The 24,460-nt window shown below is 37.8% G+C and overlaps 1 protein-coding gene across 2 annotated transcripts in view; it reads left to right on the top strand.

Annotated features, from left to right (window-relative positions):
* Positions 1-24,460, top strand: part of MBOAT2 (membrane bound O-acyltransferase domain containing 2) — a 95,229-nt gene that overhangs the window by 45,972 nt on the left and 24,797 nt on the right. For both annotated transcript variants that reach the window (XM_061990544.1, XM_061990543.1), the window contains 4 exons: positions 10,185-10,280; positions 13,234-13,289; positions 23,347-23,401; positions 24,220-24,403. In XM_061990544.1, coding sequence (XP_061846528.1) covers positions 10,185-10,280; positions 13,234-13,289; positions 23,347-23,401; positions 24,220-24,403 — 391 coding nt within the window. The remainder of the gene's footprint in view (positions 1-10,184; positions 10,281-13,233; positions 13,290-23,346; positions 23,402-24,219; positions 24,404-24,460) is intronic.

Genomic DNA, 24,460 nt, shown 5'->3' with positions numbered 1-24,460 from the left:
GTGGGTTTGCTCTGCGGCCCCCAGGCTCTCCAGCACAGCCTGAGCCATGGCCACCTCCTCACACAGGCTCTTGCCCATCTTGAGACAGTCACACGGAGCTGCTGGTGGCTCTCAGTCTTACCATTGCCCTCCATGGGTTGCAGGGGTACAGCCTACGTTCTCACCACAGCTTGCAGAGGGGTCTGGTGCTCCTCTTTCCTTCCTCCTTCTCTGACTCTGGGGTCTGCATGGTTACCTCCATCTTGTACCACTCCTACACCTCCTCCCAAGCACTTCAAATTCCTGTCCTTAAATTGTGATAACAGAGGCACCAGATTGGCCTAGCTGGGTCAGAGGTGGTTCTGAACCCAAGAGCCAGGGGAAAATTCGAGAACTCTTTACTGGACCTGCACTGCAGCCCCCTCCCACTGTTACCAAGCAAAAGCAGCTCCTCACAAACCCATGACATAGTACAAGTGCAGCAGTGACCTGACCCGAGCTGGCTTTGGTGCCTGCACCACTTCCCCTGTTCTGAGTGATCACAATAACAGATGGAGCCCAGAATCATGGACTAAATAAACTCATTGGACATTTGTAGACATTTTACGGACACATTTTACTCCTGGCACAATAACTGTAGACTACAGGAATGATAGCTGTGTAGTTTATCAAAGAATGGTGGTGGTAGTTAATGAGGATACGTTGGAGAGTCCAGAACTTGAGCATGACGTAAATGGTATGGAATAAGGAGTGAAGAATGTTTTATTGGTTTTTTTTTCGATAGTAGCTAATATGGGGCTGTGATTTGGATTTCTGACAGAAACGGTGTTGATAACTCAAGGATGATTTTGTTATTGCTGGGCAGTGCTTGCACAGAGTCAAGGCCTTTTCTGCTCCTCACCCCCTCACCACCAGGAAGTGGGCTGAGGGTGCATGAAAAGTTGGGAGAGGACACAGTTGGAACAGGTGACCACAGCAAACTAAAGGGATATCCTACACCATATGACTCGTGCTCAGCATATAAAGCTGAGGGAAGAAAAAGGATTTTCAAGAGTAATGGCATTTGTTTTCCCAAGTCCTCATTATACATGATGGAGCCCTGCTGTCCTGGAGATGGCTGAACACCTGCCTGTTGATGGCAAGTGATGAATGGATTCCTTGTTTTACTTTGCTTGCGCGTGGAGCTTTTGATTTACCAATTGAATTGTCTTTATCTCAGTCCCTGAGTTTTCTGGCTTTTACCCTTTCAGTTCTCTCCTCTAACCTACTGGGGAATGTGAGTTGAGTGACCAATTGGGGCTGAGCTGCTGGCTGAAGTTAAACCGTGGGAATTCTGTTTGTTTAGAAGATACAGTCCACTTCCACTCACATTCTCAAGCCACTAATAAGTGTCATAAACAGCAAAACACATTAAAACGTGGTTATTTTTAAGGCATGTGGAACAGGGCGTGTACATTTACCTGAAACTTTTCTTCAAATTTGGTTTCTAATGAAAACACAGAAGCCAATTTAACAGCAGTGACACAGCCAGGCATCTCAGTAACAAATTAATAATTAGAGAATGTGCAGTGTTGTGTTACAGATTAGTTTGTCTTGACTGTTACAATATATGTGATTTTTCAAAGTCTTGACATTCCTGGCAAGTGCAGCGTAGGAGCTTCTGGATGCATGCTAAATTTCTGGCTGACTGGCAATCACACTATTTTTAGGCTTGGAAGGTTACAGTATGGAGTTTAATGTACTTAGAACAAAATTATAAGTTCTCTTCTATCTGAAAATTAGTGATTAACACAATTTATACACATGTGTAGATGCTTTGTAACAAAATTTGTTTTGAAGAGTAAGTAAATTCAGTGTTCTTGTAATACTGACCATAGAGCAGTTCAGTGAATTGTAATCTTTAGTGCACTTAGTTCTAGAATGCTTTTGTGAACTAGATGTTTCTCTGAATGTTTTTTATATGGAGCAGTCAGAGGAATTGGAATAGCTCTGTCAATTTAGCACTTAAGTACCAAAGTTCTGTGGGTTTATACAATGGGAATTTGAATGCCTAAAGAACAGCTATATAAATAGGAACCCTTGCATTTTTGGATCTTGGTTTAAGACGGATATGTGATGGATCTGCTGGGCTGCTGGAGTCCAGTTCTTTTCCTTGATCATTCTGTCCATCTGTGCTGGTTATTGAGTGGTGTTATGGTGAACTATCTAATGTGCACTGGGACCTTTGCCACCATAATAATAGGAATTTGCTTTTATTTCTGTGTAACATGTATTTCTTGCTATGAACAAATGAGTACAAACTAAATATAAAGTACTTTTTAAACTGTTGCTTTAACAAGCTTCTTGGTGATAATATTTGGCTTTTAATAGTCTATTAAAATATATGTAAGATTTTCACTTCATAATGGCTAGAATTGATTAGCAAGAAACTGGAATGAATTTCCTTATTTTGACTAGTACTGGTTGTGAGAAATATAAATCAAGAGAACCTCTCTTCGCAGTCTTTTTTGTAGTTCAGGTTTAAAATTCATACATTGCTTTTTAGAATTCTCTTCTTTTGTGTCACCTCTAGACAGAGGAATTTAAGTAATAATTTTCACAAAGGAAGCTTTGAGCTGGCAAAAGGATTGCAAATACTTAGTGCATAACTTACAGCCTCCGGGCACTCCTACTAGCAGGGAAAGATTTTGCTCATTGATAAGTCAGTGTTATGAAAGATTTGGGAGCAAGTAGTTCATTTGCTTGGACACCTTGTTTGTGACAAGAAGAATAACTGGTCCTAGCTTGCATAAAGAATGGCTCATTGTGTTTGGTCATATCTATACTGGTACAAAACAGAATAAGCCAGTTGTATGAGGAAATTTCCATATATTTACTGAGTATGATAAGTGTTTTAGTGCTGGGAGAAAAAAAAATGATGAAGAAAGATTGAGAAAATAACTTAAAATTGCCTCAAGGAAATACATAATAATCAATTAAGTAAATTCAATGAATTGAAAACTGAGGTCTGTGGTGAGTTTTAGGAAAAGTAAGGAAGAGAATAATTCAGGAAGGTAATAGAATACCTTGATGAGGAATAGTAGGCAAACAACACAAATGTGGTTGCACATATAGATGAATTATTAGAAGATCATGAACACAAGTATGTCTGGACCTAAGAGCAGGGAGATTAAGCATCTGAGCTACTAGCACTCTGCTTTGTGAAGTGACAGTCAAATCAGGCTTAAAGTGCAGTAAAGTTCAAATGCATATGGAGGCAGGATCAGGACAATATTGAAGTAAATAAAAACTTACCTTTTTAGATATATAAATGTGTAACTTATAAATACATATTCTGAGAATACAGTTACTTCCTAACTTAGAGATTATAAATGTAGATTTGAATTGTTATTGCTTGCCTGAGGTTAACATATGACACATCTATGAGTGATTGTGCCATGACTTGGACTGTCACTGAGCAGTTAATTTTCTTTTTTCAGTTTCCCATTGGTAACTGGAAGAAGGAAGAATGTTCAAAAAAATAAATGTAAGGCTTTTTTCATAATGATTTCCTTGTGTAGAGGCCTGCAACAATCTGTAGGTACTGATTCTTCCCAGCCATTGGTCTGTAGTCTTTCTTTATGAGTGTGCAGCAGGACTGCTCTATGCCACAAGTAACCATTATGTTCACTTTGAGGATGATTTTTCTGATATGCCTTTTATATTGCGTATCTCTCTTTGTGCAGTTATTTAAAATTCATCCCTGGAAACAGTCAATGGTGTTTCTGTTATGTGGAAGAAAAGACAGCTGCATGAAAAGAGAAGTTGCCATCCTGTATTTAGGAGTAACCTAGGCTTCACTGTGGAGCAAAGAAAATGAAGCTATTGCCAGGTTTTCTCCAGGCTCGGAGCAGAAGGCAGCTAACTTCAGTCTCTACATTTCATTCCGCAGGAACATATGACAAATACAGTGACAATGGTGAAGCTGATGCACCATGTGGATGTTGTATGTGTTGCCATGCATTGATTAAAGGCTGTAGAAGATATTAAGTTGTTGTGTGATTCTGGTGCATTAATTTTGCTTGGGAGAGGTAGGGAGAAAATTGGACCAAAGTTATGCAATATATAAGGGATAGGCTTTTCTAGGTTAAAGGAATGTTAAACGTTGGAGCAAAGCAGACATTCAATTTAAGATATATTTGAAGCAAATAATATTTTTAAGAAAAGCTCTTACCAGAAATCTTGTGCCACTTGAGATGCATTTGTGATAGCAAGACAATGTGAATAGCTTGGGAAGGAACAGGGCTGCAGCACTGGTGCAGGTCAGACCAGCTGTGAGGCTTAGAATTGACTGAGTGGAAATCCAAGAACTTTTTGATTACTTCCTGAAGGTGAAGCAAGAAGTAGGATGTGAAGTGGAGTCACATCATCACCTCTCATAAGTACTTCTGTAAAAGAAGGCATTTTGTTTTGAGATAGTTTAACAGGAAATGTCAGTTGTGTTAGGTTGTTAACACAAGTTCCTGTCTGTCCTTTGATATTGTAGTCATTCAAATATTTTGTTCTTCCAACTAAATTTGCTTCCTGTCTCCTTTCACTATGCATACTCCACCTTGCAGGGATTTGGATTGTTTATTAGTCTGTGAGCTGCCCTTCCTACTGATTCTGGCTGCACAACCACCTTCTTGGCAAATGACATCCTGTATGTTTCTCAGCTGCTGCCATCCTTAACACATGCAGAAAATGTCTCCTGGCTGAACACAGATTCCAGCTTGCATCACCTCATGACTGATCAAAACTACCCCCTCTCTTCTGGCAGTGTTACAGTCATGCTGTTTCTGTGTCTCAGGTGTTGTGTCTCTATGCAAGGATGTGGGGTTGCAGCAGAGCTTGGGGGGCTGCGACAGCTGGGAATCTGTTCTGCTCTGCAGCCAGGAAGAAACAACTGCTGTGGCATGTGGGGATGTGCATGTGGAATGAGGGGGGTGTATGGCTAGAGCAGGGTGATGAGTGGGTGTATGAAAATAACAGCTCGCTCTGATCTTTATCCAAAGTGATACTTGCCAAGTACCAAGTTTACAGCAGTAACAGGTTTAATGATTGACCTTACCGTGGTTTTGCCAACAGGAAGCTTGTTCTGTTTTATTGACTCTGAGTTCTTATATGAAGCTTTATGGTCCACTGAAACAAAATTATTTGGTCTTGCACCATATTTTTGATTTTAACTTTTCTAGTTTACAACTGCTAAAGCATTGTGAGACTAGCAGAGCTGTACTTCAAAAATACCACTTTCAGTGGTCCTATTATTGTCAATGTTCTCTAATAACATCTTTATTTCCTTAAAAACGTTCTACAGAAGCTGTGTTGCTGCCTAGCTCCTAAAAGCAGACTGTGTTCTGGTTATGTGCACTATATATTTCTGATGTTTGAAGAAAGGTTACTTATGTATCATGTGAGAGAGAGGAATCATAAAATCACTGCCATGCTGTGGTGCTGAAACATACAGCTAGGCAAATGCTGTAGAGAAATGGGTGAATAGATGAAAATTCACAGAATCAGCATAGAAGTATTTGTGGCACTTAGCAGCTATTTTATTTCAGAATTATGAGTATTGGTCTTTGACAGAAGATGTCAGGAATGTCCTTTCTTCATCTGGACTTTATAAGGCAATTTCCCCAGCATCAGGGAGTTCTGCCTTTACATATTTTGTGTTGTTAAGCTGTAAAGCTTTTATCTTCCTGCAAGTTTTTAAGTGCTGTGTGCTGCTGCCAACTTTTTTAAACATAAAAGTCAGATTTGGTGCTCTTACCTGCTTTATGACACACTTTTTTCAAGTGAAAGAACTTCGGTGACCTCTCATGTCTCATCTCAGTTTAGCATTAAGTTTTTTCAGAGTCTACTTCAGCTCTCAGCTTTGAGCCTGATAAAGAATAAAATCTGTTTTACTATTCCCACCCTTGCTGTTTCCATGTTCCTTTGGAGACTTAGAGCAATAATGAAGTTTACAACATGTTTCTTCTATCCCAGAGAAGAAATGAAAGCACCCACTCCCCGTCTCCTCTTTAGTTGTAGGTGGTGTTTCTCCCTTGTATGATAGCCTGAAGTTGATCTCCTTGTCCTTGAGACTTTCCAGATTTGGAGAGAGTGGGACAAGAGGTCAGAAAGAGAATGTAAACTTAAGGAGCATGTGGAAAACCCCAAGTTTTTTGTATGTGATTTTTGACAAGAATATCTGTGGTATATTTGTCATATATTAATGTTGCATTTGGAACATGGCCTGTAGCTGTAAATGGAATGATTGTTTAATTTAGCTTGGTTCAAGATTTACTTTACCAAGGCATTATGTTGCCACTTTGTAGCAAAACATCAAAATACATTAGTCAAGTTATAATGCCTACAGGCAATCTGTAGTAAACAAACCCAGCAAATGGTTCTGGGTGCAGTTGAGCTGACAAAGGCTTGTGTCCCATGGCTTTGTATGTCTGGTGGTATGTAACAAACTGATGGGCCTGGAAAGCCCATCAGTTTTTTTGCTGGCTGAGCAACACCCAATATAGTTACAAGATGGTCCAGAAGTGTGGACCTGATGAGGGGCCAGCAAGTTCTGAGCAGCTTAGCAAGCCACTGTGCCATGCTGACAGGCAGACTAAGCAAGTGTCATTGGAGGCTGCATGCAGCCGTTGTGCCATCTGTTGTGTAGGACTATTGTTGGATCTGAATGTTAGAGAACTCCATCCAGTTGTTCAGTTTGCTTTATAATGGCTATCAAATCCAAAAATCTTCAACTGAGAGTTGAGAAGGTTAGGATGGAATAACCAAATTGCTCATTACCAAACCATGATGATATGAACACTTCCTTGTTTGGAAATGGACTCATAGGCAGGCTGGTTTTGTCTTTTTTTGGTACGAATTTTTTTTCACTGCATTTTAGATCTCCTCTTGAAGTTGTCAGAAGGGACAGACTAGTGTATGGATCAGAAGGCTTCCAACTGACTCAAAAAGATGAATATTGCTCATGCTTTAGAGAGCAGTTTCTAGAAATACAAAGAGGATTTGGACTTGGTTAAGGCCACAAACTCTGAGTCTGTTACTGATTATGAGATCAGTTCTAAGTAATATCCATGATGTATGCCAATGGTACATCTGTAATTTAGACAGGAATTGAATAAAAAGGAGTCTTTTGGTGTAAAAACAGGTTGGGGCGGCCTAGCTTACCTTGTGACTTTTAGTCAAAACTAAGCTAATTCTCATCAGTACTTTTCCTGGCTTGTACCTGATGATTGCAGAGTTAGATATTTAGCTTTGGCACTTTGGACCTTTTTGTTGGACAGATGTTTTTCCCATAGAGGTTTCGTAAGCAAGTATATGTTTTAACTGCATAGAGTTGAAGTTTTCTGTGTGAACAATGTAAAATAAAGATGCTCATCAAAATGAAAACAGTGACTATAACTACATTTTTATTAAGAATTCAGTTGTCACTCTGAAGACAAGATTTTTTTTTAAATTTTTTTTTTTTACTGTTTGCACGAGCAACAGGACAAACAAATGAACCAGCCTAGGCAGCAGCTTTCAGCAGGGGAGAACTCTGAGGCTATTTTGTCACCTTTTCCAAAGATCAAAGCCATACAGTGTTACATAGCCTTCTGAAACTGGATAAGTACACTTTCTCTGTTTTTGTAAAAGTAAAGGTGTTATTTCGTAACATAATGGAAGGAGTGGATCTTTGCTGGAGATGAAACCTTTATTTCAAGGCTAAATCTGTAGGATTTGTCAGCTAGCTAGTGAAAAAGTGCCTTGTGTTATTGTTTGTTTAATTTTCTTCCAGCAAAATAACATACTGTGCTGTTGTCCTTCCACTGCATAGAAAGGGCCTAAAATAACAGAAGCTGTTATGACATCTCCCAAAGTATGCCTTTGTCAAGGTCACAGTTCTATTTTTTCTGCATTTTATGCAGAGATAGGTATGGTAGGTACTTGACCAAATATTTTATAACTAAGATGCTGAATCTCCCAAAGCTGTACAATCAAACAAAAATGAAACTCCCAGCCCCAGTTACGCAAATAAAATCAGATAATGTATATTACTGTTAGCTTAGGCCTGTGTGCAGTCTGGCTTGCCTATCAGCAAAGATGAAGCTTTGGAACTAACTTATAGATATTGTTCTTTTGTGATCAGCTACCTCAGGTTTCTGAGACACACAGGTAAAAGCTGGGGATTCTGCTGTTAAGCTACATAATATAAAGCAATGGGAGCTATATATAAGCAGGTTCTGCTGGCCCAGTCTGTGCTATCAAATTTGTATGTTGTTATGCTGAAAATCTAAAAATTAACATATCCTTCTCAAGTGTATGTGATGGGTTGTAAAGCTAAGGGTGGGCTTCAGAATAGGAAGTTGATGAGTAGTATGCTGAAGGTTGTTAAATCTGTGGGTGCCGGCTTGGGATTCTGGTCTTGAAGGCATTGACTGAATTTAGGAGAGTGTTGGGAAGTAGTTTCTGTGCCTGTTTGCTCACGTGCTTTGCTAGGTATCTGTGTTTTAGCTGTTGCTCTGGGGACAGTACAGTCCTGGATCCTGAGCTAGGTGGAAACTTCACCTGATATAGTGCTGCTGCTCATGTGAGGTCTTTATGACCCTCTGTTGCAGATGACATGGTGGGCAGGATAGTAGGTGTATCACATAGAATGAACTTATAAGGCAATAGTGTTAAAGGCTTTGCCTGCAGGGGGAAAAAAATCAGCTGTTCTGACAAAATCAGACGACTTTCTGGGGAAGTAGATGAGTATCACTGGTGTGATGTTCTGTCGGCTTTGCTGAGCTTGTGAGGATGATGAAGAGGGCTGCTGCAGGGATGAGATGGATGAGGTTTTCTGCATTAGCAGAAGTGGTGCTTCAGAAGTTTATTTAATGTAGCTACTCCAATTTAGCAGTAGAAAGTGTAATACAAAATGTATATCTAATTCCATCTAGATGCTTAAAAACTAAAAGAAAGGTCATGTAACCTGAAAGAACGGAAGCCTGCATATCTTTAAGTGTGTATATATGTATACATATAGGTCTAAGGAAGCTTTTTGGCTGTGTATATATTCAGATAAAAAATGCTAACATTTACATTTATTAATTACTTGAGAAAAACTGACTGGACAAGAAATAATACAAGGAATGTATTTTCTTTGCTAATAGAAGATTCTTGTGCATTTATTTTTTAAAAATAGAATTTAACAAACTCTCTTGATGAGTATCTTCTATAGAGTACTAGGAGAGGTTGCATACTTAGTATTTTCTGGATATTGTAATTCATATGTATAATATGTTGTAAATTACATTTTGTAGGTAATAGAATAGACTTTTAAAAATTTGATTAGTTTCCTTGATATCATATCATATTTTATGGACAAAACATATACTATTTTAAGTGTTCTGGGAAATTCAAAATAGTGAGGAATCTTTGTATCTTTTTATTATATATAGTACATTATTCATTATAGGTTGGTTTGTCTTGAAGTTATTTGGAATAATAACAGTATTGTGGCATGCTTCTGGTTGTTCATGTCCAGTGTGAATTACTTCTGTTGTTCTACTCACAAGAACATTATTCACTAAGTAACAGGTATAGAGTAACATTGGCATTTAAGACACATTATTTTTGAGAAACTTTGGAGAAAATTTTAGCCTTCGGTAAAACTGTGAATTCATGGATAAACATCTGTGATGTTTTAAGATGTGTACTTGGAAATAAATTGCCTTTTCCAGATCCTTTGAAAACAGCAGCAGCAGAATTTCTGGTGCTGAATTTTGAATATATAGAAAGATACTCAATGGAAATGATGTTGGAGGAATAATTTACCAAATTTCTATGCTCATATAGAGAAAAATTGCTTTTGAACCTTAACAAAACCACTTTTTTTTTTTTTCTTTGTAGGACTTACAGTTTTTAGGTGCTGTTTGAAATGATAAATCCTATGCTTTATTTATTTGAATCAATATTTTGGCTAACAACAACAGATTTTGTAAATCAGTACTGCACACTTTTTGAAAGAAGTCTACATGCTTGCAAGGAATAAATATTACCAAAAGCCCCAGTCAGAATGATGGTGTAATTACACACTCCAATTATGTAATATTCACTAGAAAGACTTGGAGGCTAAACTCTACTTGAATAATAATATATTAAATGCAGAAATGTTTCTGTTTTAATTAAAAATATTTTTTTCATTTTCCTTCTAGGTATTGCTTTGTTTTTGCTTTGGGATACCTCACAGTGTGCCAAATTACGAGAGTCTATATCTTTGATTATGGACAGTATTCTGCTGATTTTTCTGGGTAAGGGGAAATGTAATCTTTCCATCTTGTGATCTAAGTGATACTGTATCTATTACCATTTCTGTTTCCCACCTGATGTGTGTCAACCTTTCAAACTTTGGGAGAAAGCTGGGCAAGTCTATGCATATTGCCACACATACAGGTACATATGTCACTTTGCAGGAACAGTTGTGTCTCTTAGAACCATGTCTGAGTTATCTGCTGCCTCCTGTTCCTGTCTGAAGGATGTAAAGGATTTGATGGCTGCACATTTATTTTCTCCCCTTAAAATCTCTGTTTCCTCCCTTGACAACGTGATGAAAGTTGAATTGTGTCTGACGTATTTGCCTGCGTGGCACAATCTGATACCACTTTTGTGAGGAAAATCTGAAGGGTTTATGGAATTTAGCATTTAGCTACTTTCTTTTTTGGTTTTGTTATATGTTGCAGAAGGAGAAAGCTAAGGAGAGGCATCTGTATGGCAGAGTCCTTGGAAATAGAAAGTTTTGTCTCCTATTTTGTTTTGTCTATATATATTATATTTTGTCTCTATTGATGTTTATGTGCTAACTTAATGTAATGATCTTAAACTAGTATTTCATTTGAGCTGTATAGGAGAAAACCCTGACTCTGTTGACTGAATCTTCAGTGGTTATAGTTGAGAGCTTGCAGCATGGACTTGTGCACAAACGTACTTTAAAATTGGATTTGATGTTGAATTAAATTTCAGCATTATAAGTGGATCCAAATGCTGTCCCATCCAGTTTGCTGTAGGGCCAAAGTGTACAACCTTGGTAGTGATCAAGGCTCTGAGCTGACTGGAAACAGGGTGATTGCACTTGTTTGTTGCTACTCTCAAAACTATTAGTAGAGCTTGAGCACACTATTGCTCAAATGTGACTGTAGCGCTTTCAGATTGCAGCTGACTTTGTGGTTCAGCTGGTTTGATGTTAGCTCAGAGATTTCTGCTAGATCTGAACACTTCCAAAGATTGATGTGATCTGGGCTCTGGATGGAACTGTTTTTGAAGCCTAGATCCAACTCTCTGATGGTATGTTTGAACTGCCTGATTTAAACTATCCTTTCATGCACCAGTTTGGAAGCTTGATGTATGCATATCACATTAAATCTCTGGCATGCATTGCATCTGCTCCTTTGAGGCCTGAAACAAAGGTTACTTCCAAAACGGGAGGAGGAAGAGCCAAAAGAGCTTTGAAATCTTTTTACCTAGGTATTTCTCCTAGAATGCCGTGCCCATCTGAGATGTTTAAGCACAGAGAATCCGCAAAAAGTTTGAAGGAAGGAATTAGTGCACTGACAGTGGAGGAAGCTCAGGAGACTTCATGCTGGAGGTACAATTGCTTGTACAGAGCTGTGTGGTCCTGGCTTCAGTTCTAACACTATTTGCCAGTGAGCCTTTCACTGTCGTCTTCACCTTTCTGCTAGCACCTAAAAGGGATTGTTGACATCTCAGTTCACAGCCCCACTGTTCCAAAAAGGTCTCTTTTTCTTTTGATCTCTAGAGTTTAGTCTCTTTAGTCAGCCAAATGTCTGACCATACCGGAATTAGCCACTTGAGAAGCAATAAAATCTCAGAGATCAGTTAGAATTAATGCAAGGTCTGACTGAGCTCTTCCTGGACTCCATCCTTCTACCAGGCAGGATCCATGCTATCATGTGTCTACTTAGTGGAAGAAAGCCCATTATGTTCAGTATCAACTAGGGGTTCCTGCCAGTACCAGGCAGGCCTACAGCTTAAATACCACAAGTGGTATGAGGGATTTCCCAGACCGTCTGTTCTTGTTTAGTGTTCTTATTTGCTGACTCTTGCTTGTCACTCTAGTCTTCATATTAGGATTTTGGGACACGTATAATAAGATAGAAGAGAACATTTTCCCTCCTTTCATTCTGAGGACCAGAGATATTGAAATAACCATAACCTAAAAAAAAAAATGTCAGATAAAAGCAGAATACTGGTGTAGCTCTCTTAGTGAAGGATGACTTGATGGCTTTTGGATATGCTTTTCTCTGCCAACTGAAATACATTATAAAAAGACCAATTGCAGTCAAAAGACTTGGCCAAAAGTATATGCCCATCCTATACTATGATTGTTGTGAGTTGTTTTGGGGTTTTTACCTCCTGCTCAGGTACTACTAGGTAAATGCAGTCCCTGATATATTTTTAAGATAAGATTTTGAAGTTATATTTCTAAATTCTGGTAGCCTACTTCATGCTTCCCCCTATCCCCTCCCTCCCCCCGTTTAGGTGGTTAGCAATGCTGGGATTTACATCAGTCAAAAACTCTTAAAATACTACAAAGATGGCATAATTTGTAGTATAAAGCTGACTTGCTTAGACAGAAAAGGGTATCTCCCGGACAGTTTAATATCTACTGAAGTGTATCAAATTCAAAACAAACTGAACACAGTTGGAGACAGCATATATTATGCTGAGGTTTTGTTTTGACAGATATATTTACTTAAAGCAAATACTAATTTTGAGTGGGAAAATGAAGCATAGGACCAGGTGTGAGTACAAACAGTGCAAGTGGTCTGCATATCTAAATAATGAATAGTAGCATTCATCTTTGGTATATTTTTATTGTTCTTTGCTTACTGTTGTTGTAATTTACAATTATAATTGTTCTTACTGCCCTTTTTTCTTTATTCTTCCCCCTGTAAAAACAATAAACTATGTTAACAGAAAATAAATGTGAAATGCTTTGGCTGTGTTTGTGGAACCTAATGCAGCAATGAAAGGCATGGGCTATCAAATACTATATCAAAGGATTAAATTATTTTCATTGCTTTGAAAACTCTGTAATGGTTAGAACTCCAAAAGCTGATCACTTTGTCCTTGCATTGAAAATCTTCCAGTTGAGAGTAATTAACCTGGACTATTAGCATAAACCTTCCCTGATATTTATACATGAAAGCAAATCCTGAACTTAATCTTTCTTCCTTTTTTTAACAGCCCAATGATGATAATTACCCAGAAGATCACTAGTTTGGCATTTGAGATTCATGATGGTAAGATTTTTTTTTTAAACTGTTTTTGATTTTTCATACAAAATAGTTTCAAGGAAGGTTGGTCATGAGTCAATGAGTTACTTCAGAGTTTGTGTTTTAGGACAAAATAAGCTTCTGTCTCTCAATTGATTCTTTGGATGCTTACTAGTGAAGTACAAAGAAACGTTCCTCAGATACTACCAATGCTCTGAAAATGCTTACATTGTACAAACGATACTGCTTATCAGAAGATCAATAACACTTCTGAGGCCAATGACCAAAGAACACTGACATTTTTTTAGGCTGAGGTATTGATCCTGAGAGTTGTCTAAATAGTTTCCAAATTCAGAGATTACTGTTTCTGACAGTTGTAATTTCAGTTGTTGAACCCCCTGATGTTTTGAAATGCTGTTAATATCAGCCTAATTTGTGCCATGTATACTGATTTTTTTTTAGTAAAACTTTTGTATGTTTCATGTTTTGTTTATTATCATAATTAAACTCACTGTTAACATGTCAGTGTGAACTAGGAGATAAAATAATTGCATTTCTGTCTCTTCTCCTGTCAGATTTCTTTATCAAGTAAGTGGGCCCTAGCTGTGGCAGAAGTCAATCCTAATGTTGGCTTTTGTGCATATGGTAACTAGATTTTTAGTTAACTTCAAATTGAAAGGAGTAATTTTCATTGCTGAGTTTGAAAACATCATCTCACAAATCTAGCCAATTATCTTGATTTGCTTGGAGCTACAGATATCAGTTGAAGATTTGGGAATTTAGCCCCAGACACCTGGATCAAGCCCTGTACTTTTCTGAAATGTTTTTGGTAAAATAATGTATGGAGTTAAGTATGATTTTGTCTTATATGTGTCCTAGCTTTAGAGCTGCTGGTGTTTCATTGTTTTCCATTCTTATTGTTACACTGTCTGTAGAAGCCTGTAGGAAATGAAAAGTTGGTGTCATTGTTTAAACCCAGGCAGTAAGTAAACACCATGTGGCTGTTGGCTCACTCCCTCCTGCCTCCCAAGTGAAATGGGGAAGAGAATTGGGGAAAAAATGTAGTAAAACTTATGGGTTGAGATAAGAACAGTTTGGTAAGTAAAATGAAAAAAAAAATTATAATAACAATAATAAAAAAAAATAATTATATATATAAAAAGGAAATAAAAAGAGGAGAAAAACCCCAAACCCAAATGATGCCCGGTACATTTGCTCTCTACCTGCTGACTAATGCCCCTCCTTGCCAGATTCCCCTCAGGTTATACACTGGGCACAACATCCTGTGGTATGGAATAGCCCTGTGGCTAGTTGGGGTCAGCTTTCCTGGCCATGCTCCCTCCCAGATTCTTTTGCCCCTACACCACCCTCACTGGCAGGGCAGAGTCAGGAGCAGAAAAGCCCTTGCCACTGTGCAAGCATTGCTCAGCAATAACCGGAACATCCCTGTGTTACCATTGCTGTTTTCAGCGCAAATCCAAAACAGAGCCCTGTACTGGCTGGTAAGAAGAAAATTAACTCTATCCCAGAATAAGTCAGGACAGTCAGCCTTTGAATGGAAATAAAATAATGCTGGGTATTATCTAGCTGGTGAAAGAATTTGATGTTCCAGAGAAAATATATTCAGAACTATTAGTCTTGCAGGTTATAATCAATTAGAGTACACAAGTTGGAGGAAACAGCTTATTATAAGGGTGTAGTAATTCTGATATCAAAGATAAATGCTTCCTCTTACTGTTTTGCTAGGGGAGAGAGCTATTCTTGATTTGCTGAAACCATGCACAAATAGTAGAGTTGTTTTATGGGACAAGCATGTGAGTGTTTCTGGTAATCTTGAAACAAATGTTTCATTTTGTTACCTCTATTCTTAACTTTCATCCTACACTAAACTGGATTTTTTTCCTGCTTAAATTAATTCAGATGATTTGTATTATTCTCATAAGCCTGTCTTATAGTCTCTCAGAATTTTTTGTAGGTATCATAGAATTCTGAGTATCAATCTTAAAATTTTGTTTCTTGTTGACCCCATATCAGAGGTCTTCTAGAGTCTTTGTCAGACCACGGGGAGTAGCTGATAATATACTGGAAAACTTTCACTCTGGTTGCATTTGCAGTTCAGTGGAGTCCTTGACTTGACCTGAATGATCACTATTGCTTGGAGTGTGGCGTGAACATGATTTTCAGAAGTTGATATGACTAATGTGAATTAATGTAAGCAACTGCTAGTCTAGTGTCAGGAGATGTAAGAGAAGACGTACACAAGGAAATTGAGATTGTATTAAAGCAATGATTTGTAACCATGGCCAACTTTAAGTTGGTCTATCAAGAGAAATCAATGAAAGTAAGCCTGCTCACTGTGGACTTCTGTTCACTGTCCAAGCTTCCACTAAAAAATACTTTAGCAAATACACTGATGAGGGAGGAGGCAGGGTTCAAAGTCTTCATACTAAGTGGTTAATGGCTCTTGGAGCCTCTAGTCACAGCAGCTTGGCTATATTAATCACTAACTACTTTATTTTTCCTCCTCATTTTTTACCACTGTGTCCAAGGAGAGGTAAAGAAAATAAACACCTGAAAAGAAGGTGTTGATGTGTTGGAAGATCCTGGTAGGCTTCAAGACCCTAATTCTAGTTAGGTTAGTTTTGTGGTTACGGCAACTCTTCTGGACTTTATCTTTTCCTGTCAGCCTGTTTCTAGTGTTTGGCTGGTTTCAGTGTTACATTTGAATGTTGTGGTGAGAACTGCGTGAGAACTGCATGTAGTCATGAAGGCTACTCACTCATGCCATGTATTTAGAAAGTCTGTGTAGCTAAGTGGGTGTACTTGATTCCAGACTGAACACTAGCATGGAATTGCATTTAACAGCAAATCCTGTAACTGTTACAACCCTATGCACCTACTGTGGCCTTTTTTTTTAAGCAGGAAAATTCTATGCAAATTGGGTAGGATTAATTTAAGCTTACTGTATAAAAGTAACTTTTCAGAAGGTTGCGTGGGTCACCATGAGCAAATCTGGAGTATGCCTGTTAAACAATCCTAGAATTGTCTGGGTTAGAAGAGACCTTAAAGATCATATAGTTCCAACCCACCTGCCATGGGCAGGGACACCTTCCACTACACCAGGTTGCTCAAAGCCCCATGCAACCTGGCACTGAACACTTCCAGGGATGGGAAATCCATAACCTCTCTGAGCAACCTGTTCCAGTGCCTCACCACTCTCACGGTAAAGAACTTCTTCCTAACATTATGTTACCTAAATCTAGCCTTTATAATTTTGAAGCCATTATCTCTTGTCCTATCACTGCATGTCCTTGTAAAAAGCCCTTCTCCAGCTTTATTTTAGGCCCCTTTAGGTATGGGAAGGTCTGCTGTAAGGTCTTCCCAGAGCCTTCTCTTCTCCAGGCTGAAAACCCCCAACTCTCTCAGCCTGTCTTCATAGGAGAGGTGCACCAGTTCCCATATCATCTTTGTGGCCCTTCTCTGGACTGTCTTGTAACAGGTCCATGTCCTTTGGTGTACTCTGATTTATATTTTGAACTGAAACACCTGATAGTTTTTGCTTTATTCTAGTTTCTTGTTACTCAAATGAGCACTTCCAAAAATGACTAGTTAGTATGTCATGATTTGCTTTGTATTTCTTGGTGGCTATCTTTGGCATCACACGTGTATATTCTAAAGGCAGAAATATTTTTATTTGTTTTGGAGACTGATTGTGTTCATATTCATTCTCCATGGCACAATTTGAGTTTATTTATACACTACCTGAGGCTAATGACAGAGTTCGGGGAGAAAAATAATTTTGTACTTCACATCCTATATTCTGGAATGGCTTTATTCATCAAACCAGCATGTTGGAGAAGGAAAACAGGTATTGCAGTTATTCTAGAAACAGGGGGCTTGTCTGTAGGTGCAGTGCAGAAGGGCCATGACATGGACGATTGTACTTGCATTAGTTGCATTAGAAGTTTCTAGCCAAGAGATGGTGGCGTGTAGAGAAGCTTTTGCTTATAAGGTACTAAGAGTTAAGCAGTGGAGGGTCAGTGCTTAGCTCTGTATCTTGCAATGAGTTCACAGAGCATTCTCACTTTTTTGGTAACAACGGACTAGTCACGACAGAGCCTTGCTCATTTCACTGCAATTCTGTATTAAGTCAGAGATCTTTACAGGAAAGACTGGTGTCTAAATCTAACCTCACTAATCTGTACGCACTTTGGCAGCTTGTTTTTAATTCTAGTGCTTAATCAACCTTAAACAAAGAGTCTCTTCAGGTGTTTATGTTCATAACCCATTGAAGTTCTGGAGCTCACAATGTATTTATTTTCAAATCCGCCAGCAAAACTAGGGAATGTTAGACTTGATATTTGATATTTGTTATTTAAAAGGGAAAAAAAAAGTATCAGAGCTTCTTCCACCCTTGCTCTTATTTTGATTCTCTAATGTTAGCTAAATAATACATGAAACTTTAAAGAAAGAGACATTTTTAAAATAGAACATCTATGTGCTAAAGATGAAATATAATTTTTCTAAATGATTTCTTCCTATTACTGTGTTGCACTTGTCCATAAAAATGTGTGGCTAGATAAAAGGTAAGAAACCAGAACCATAACACTGTTCTGTCAGCTGCTTCTTGGTTCCCAGAGGCTTATCTCACATACTTTCTGACCACAAGAAAATAAACTCTTTGTTCCTATGCATACCCTTCTCCTATCTCTTGTGCTTTGGGTTTCAGCTCTGTAGTTGCTAATTTTTAAATGTCCTTTTCCTGGAATGCTTCTTCTTTGACTGTTTTTTAAAGTATTATTTTGTCCTATGTATCTGGGACTGCTCATTTTTAAAAGCAATTGAGTAGAAATTGATGCTGATCTAAGTAAGGTATTTACTGTGAGAACTAAAAAGAAATGAGTACAGTGGATATGCAACTCAAAGGACTTCTTTTAACCTCTGCCTTTTAGTTTGATATACTGGCAAAATATAGTTAAAGGCTAGTCCTATACCAGTGTTGTAGGTCTCACTTACTTTCCTGCAACAGCAGTTTATTAGGACAATGGCTTCATATTACCATCGTAATATTATAAAGTTTGAAGACTCCCAAATAGGCTATTAGAGCCTCTTTATACTTTCATTATTTTGTAGGGGTAATCTTTCATTATTGAAAGATTGTATCAGAAAGAACAGAATGTCCAGTATGGCCCCTGAGAAGACAGATATTTCAACAGATAGATGAAACACATGGAAAACGAGAAGGAGATGAAGGAAAAGAAGCAAATGTGATGTTGGAGAAATTTATGTGCAAACACTATGTTTAGTTGCTGTGGCTTTAATTATGTGTTGCTACCTGCTTCATCAAGTTATGATACTACACCATGCACTTGGGAGATTGTTCAGACAATACTTTAAAAAAAAAATAATTAGCAAATTTCTTGTTGGTTGGCAGCTAATGAGCAGTTCCATCAAAACTGCAGTACCTGCTGTTATGTTAGTAGCAATGGTTTTTAACTCTTCTTGAACAACATGATAGTGTCAGAAGTATTAGATAGCCTCAGTAGTATTATTTCTTGATTTAGTTGATAAAAAAATTTCTTTTTCAGTTAACTAGATTCTTTACCTTTTTCTCAAAGAGAAATAATTTCCATGTTCAACAGAAAGATATGTCTTTCTAAAGGCTTGCAGACAACTTTATTGGTCTGCTCTGGCTTAAGGAGTGGAAATGTAGAACGGTTTGTGTACTTTTGTACGTTAGATGTGATACTTCAAATTTATTTAAAATAAATACCTTCAAAACCAGGCCAGGATTACCAAGCTGAATTGGTATTTTTCCCAGCATGACCCTGGGGTACGGGGGAATACACTGTGTTTTGGCCAACTTATTTTTGTGATTAAGTGGATTTTTTTTTGTCATAGTGAGACATAGTTAAGAACATTGTTACACTCATGAAAATAAACATGGAAGTGTTCAAAGACAGGTTGAATGGAGCTTTGAGCAACCTGGTCTAGTGGAACGTGTCTCAGCCCATGGCAGGGGATTTGGAACTACATGACATTTAAAGTCCATTCCAACCCAAATCATTCTGTAATTCTATGATTCTATGAAAGTAAAGATGTCAAACTACTAATGCACTGCTCTGATTTAAAGTAGGTCTTGTATTATTATGATGATTATTATTATTATATCTTAAAGTGTGTCTTGAGAGTTCTTGTTGTGAAAGCAATAAGGAACAGAAAATTGACAGAGAAACTTATGTATGTAGAACTAAATACTCTAAGGATTTTTGATAGGTCGTCATGACCCAGTTCCACTTTATAAATGTTGTTAAAAAGTTGGAGCTGTTTAACTAAGAATGTAATTTTCTATGTTTTCTAATTTGTCTGTTAATTATGTCAATGAAACTGCTATGGTGTGGTGTTCTGTGAGGGTGTAATTTTTTTGCTTTCTTCTTATATCTGTTTCATTTAATGCTCTCTCTCCAATTAGCTCTTTTTATATGTATGTGTATATATATATATGTATGTATGTATTTTTAAGTTCTCCCTCTTGTGTTAGTGACAACAAGGTCATAATTGTTTCAGTATCAGTTACCAAATCACTTTGGTTATAGTACATTTCATTAGTGTTTAAAAGATTTGTTTGTATTGCTCCCCTCCTGAGTCTTCAAGTGTTGTTGTGTACATTTGCTTGCACAGCTCTCTGGATACCAACCCTTCTGTTTATTCACTTTTTGTAGTTTCTTTGCAATTTTACGCAGCTAGCATCTGTGTTTGTCTCCTTTTGTTGCTGCCAATGTGCTTAGTATCAACTAAACTGTTTTTGTCTATTTTCTTCAGATCTTAAAATATTTTAATAACAGCATACATTTGGACTCAGCTGGTGATCCATTTCAGAACCTCAAATGAAGCTTTTCTGTAATTACAACAGCATGTGATATGATCTCATGCCTAAGTATTTTTAATGTAATGTAATCTTCTGTCTAAGCATATTAAGAAGTTACTGATCAGCCAGATTTCATGGAAATACAAAGGTGGTGCTGGAATACAAGAGTAAACATGGTATTATTGTAGTGAGAGCATGGTAGTAGCTATTATATGCCTTAATAAAGCCTATATGGCAAGATACTGGTGTGTACTGAAGAATGATTTTTGTTACCATTGAGGATAAATTTTGTTAGTGACGTGTCACTAAATTCTTTTCCCAAGGAAGGAATGTAGGAGTATTTCCCAATGTAGGAATATTTCCTACTTTCAGATTAGAAAACTGAATTACAGTTGCTGAGTGACCAAATTATTTCACCTCTCTAACAGATGTTCCATTAAACCTATTTTCTCTAATCCCTATTGTGTGATTTGGTAGCAGCTAAAAGCTGCAGCCATTGCAATAGTTTCCTGCTTTAGGACAGGAGAAAACAATTTCCGTAATCCCAAGAGCAAGGTTACAAAACTTCATGAGTTCCCTAGCAGTGATGCGCTGCTGAACTGGCACCTCCAGTGTGTCTTAGGTAGAGAACAACTGTGATTTTTTGAGGCCTCTGTTCCCATGGGCAGATATGCTGGCTGAAAAATATTGAATATATATTTTAATTCATCTTATATTAGATAAGTATCAATGTAAGAGCATCTTTTCTATATATATTTTCTATTAATTAAGAAATGGTAATAGTAACTTCCTGATTGCTTTCAAGTGTGTGATGGAGGCGGGCATCAACATTTTCCTTGTTCTTGTGTGCTATGCAAAGGTGATAAATGAGACTTCAAGGCACTAAGAAGACATTAAAAGAAGAAAAAAAATTAGAGGGGAAGCCACTGAACTGAGCTTAAAGAAGCTGCTGCCTGGAGAGAAATCTTAGTGAGATAAGGAAATGAAAAATTAATGGAAACGTACTTCTATGTGGTGTGTTTGAGACAGCAAGTATATTGCTCACCAAGTTAGTTGGGCTTTAATTGACTTTTCATGTAAATATGTATGTAACTTGAACCCATTTTAAATATGCCAATTATTTGATCCTCACCCCTCCAAAAGGAGTCAGATTTCAGTGGGTACATTCTTCTCTTTCAGGTTAGAGATTTTTTTTCTCTTCTTTTTCATACCACATAAATCATGTGAAATCTTTCAGTTGACTTAGTACCTTTCTTTAGTGGTTAGTCTGGCTTTATACAAGTTCACATGGATAAGCTGAGTGACTGCTTCCTCCTTCTGACTTAAGGGTAAAATACTCACATGAAGTATAACAGTGAAAGAGACTCTTGCTCCGATCCATTCGCTCTTGTACAGGCTCCTTCCCTATACTGATCATGTTTGTGCGAGCTACTTTATCTCTAGGAGTCTTTGTGTTGTTTCTGCTTACGTTTGTTAAATTCAAAGATTCACTACTTGAGAACTATAATCTTATGGCATTAAAGGAGTTTTCAAAACTCTTCCCCTGCTTTTTTTTTAATCCAGTACCACTATCAGTGTAGAAATCTTTGCTGTAACACCTAGGACGTGATGTGAAAACATAATGATAGGGAAGACCAAGTGCCTACATAAAGTTGAAGCTTTTCCCTTCAATTTCTTGCCTTGAATGGGTATGAATGGAGGTGACTTTCCACTGTGAAGAATCAAGATTGAGGAAGGCATTTTTCCAGATCATACTGGAAGAAAGGAGATGGCAACTTGCTAACCCATCTGTATTCTTAGCTTTGCTGAAGACTAAAAGTGCAGTTCAAGTCAAAAGTGTGGATAGGTCACACAAAGACAATGGTATTATCTTCTATTTAGGTAAGTGTTTCCATGAGTCATAGAATTAAATGAGGTTTTAATTCTGCCCTGCCCCCTAGTCTTGTTTAGTCTTAACCCTGACTGGTTTTGATATCTAAAAAAACATTAGCTCCAGCTAAAACTTGCCTTACACTTGGATCAAATCTAACGGCTCTCTTCTGTGGATTTATTGGCCTCAAGGGGTGGCATTGAAGGCAACCTTTCTGTGACCAGAGGAGCATCTTCTGTAGGATCTCTTGTTTTTATGATGCACACAGGGATTTCAGATCTATCTAACATCTACTCTTTTGTCACACTTGGTAAGAAATTGGCCTGGGTTTAGGCACTGCTAAAGTGCAGGGAAGAGAAGATAAAAGGTAATTGAAATGAGATTCCATAGACTTTGTTTCTTTGAGGAAGCTATTCTTATAATTTTTTTTTCTTTCAGTTCTTGTGATGGAAAAGAAAAATTGTAAATGTGATTAGGAGGGAGTAAATGTATGTGCTAATGTCTGAACCAGCAGAGAGGCTGCAGAAAGAGCTGAAGCAGTCATTTTGGAAAGCAGTGCTGGCTGATGTAAACCAGGATTATAGCCCTGAATTATGTATTTTATAATATTTTGAAGTATTGAATGTCATTTTTTTTCATAGGTAGGACATTAACATTTCAGCAAGTGCCACCTATGGCAGGAAGGGAAATAAAGTCTTATTGCTGAACTTAGGCTTGGCCTGCCCCCTTCTGCTAGCAGGGGTTAAGGCTTCTCATCCGTGCTCAAAGACTTGTGCAGCCTTTGCTGTTGTACCTACTTCACAGGACCTTTTTAAACATATTTACTTGCAACAAGAAGGTGCTCTTGAGGTCTGCCTTAAGTTTTAAATTGCTTAAATCTATCTTGGGCTGTGTTCCTACTGTATATCAAGGGTGCAATGGCAAGTGTAATGTACCAGCATTACTGCTACGTTGAAAGTGGTTTGGGGCTTGTCCAGTTTCCAGGACTAGGAATAAAGAGATTTAAAACCTGTATACTTTGAAATCTAAACCAGTGTAGAGGAATTGTGTTTGTCAACACATAATACAAGCCTTCTTAATGTTTTCGTGAAGTTCATGTGATTTCAGGTTGAAGCACTGTTGAATACAACTGAAGACATGAGTTTGTAATTTTGTCAACAGTAGGAATTGTTTGATCCAACTCCAGCAAAAAATGTTACGTGACATAATACCTCTGAAACTAGTTAAAGACTTTACTACTTAAAGAAGCTACGTTGCAGTATGAGGCTTGCTCTACAGGAACTGCTTGTGAATGTGTAGGGATTCAGCTCGTCTTTATTTTCCCTTTTTCCTGTCTTCTTCCCTAGGAATGTTTCGGAAAAATGAAGATTTGACTCCGTCACAGAGGTGCTTGGCTGTAAGGTAGGCTTTCAGACTGAGAAGCTAGTTTTGGGGCTGGAGAGAAGCTGTTGTTTTATATACTTTATAGTGCTCTGTGGAATTGCTGCAGTTCACACTCAAGACAGAGTTTATGAACTCGTATAAAACATATCCGTGCTTTCTATATTTGTAGCCTAACTCCTACATCTATTCTCCTTGAAAATATTATTAGAAGTAGGTTTTATACTAATTTTGGAAAAACATTCTAAGTTCTAGGTAGTCTGTGGAAATTAATGCCATATTAGACAGGAGACTAATATTTACCACACATGTAAATTAGCTGGTGAAGGAACGTGCTTGTTAAATTCTGTTTTTCAGTATTTAACTTCCCTTTTCTTCTTTCTTTATTTTGTGACTTGAAAGCAGTATATTGTCCTGGGCAAAACAGTCTTGATTTGAGGTGTTTTCCTTAATGGAAATTATTGCCAGTTTATGATAAACCTTTATTTACAGATTCAGTTGTCTGGGGAGGTGGGGGGGAGAAGGAAACATAACCATTATGTTGGGAAATGCCATTCCTTCTCCTTCTTGAGACTCAGATTCAGTCAAACACTCCTGCTGGGCCAGGAGAGAGTCACCAGAAATCAGGAGATCTGTCTGAAAATGCTCAGCATGGAATGGAAAAAAATACTATAGGTAGAATGTTTTAAGCTGTGATAAGGCACACAAACTGCTTTTCTACATGTGGTTTTTACTTCAGTTAAAGTAAGCAATAGCATATAGAGTATGACTTTTCCTACTGTGGAAATTCTGTAGAACTACACATTCCATCTCACGAGTTGCTTGTCTTTGAATTACAGACGCATGCCAAGTCTACTGGAGTATTTAAGTTACAACTGTAATTTCATGGGTATCCTGGCAGGCCCGTTATGCTCTTACAAAGACTATATTACTTTCATTGAAGGCAGATCATACCAACTGCAACAGTCTGAAGCAAATGGGAAGGAAGATGCAAAATATGAACAAACGGATCCTTCTCCCAATGTAAGATGTACGACTCTTGCAGTGCTGATGCTTCCGTAATCATTGCATGAAAAGCTT

The sequence above is a fragment of the Colius striatus genome, chromosome 2 (genome assembly GCF_028858725.1).
Source record: "Colius striatus isolate bColStr4 chromosome 2, bColStr4.1.hap1, whole genome shotgun sequence".
In the NCBI taxonomy this organism is placed as follows: Eukaryota; Metazoa; Chordata; class Aves; order Coliiformes; family Coliidae; genus Colius; species Colius striatus.
Note: the sequence above shows the minus strand (reverse complement) of the source record. Positions and strands in the feature narration are given on the sequence as shown.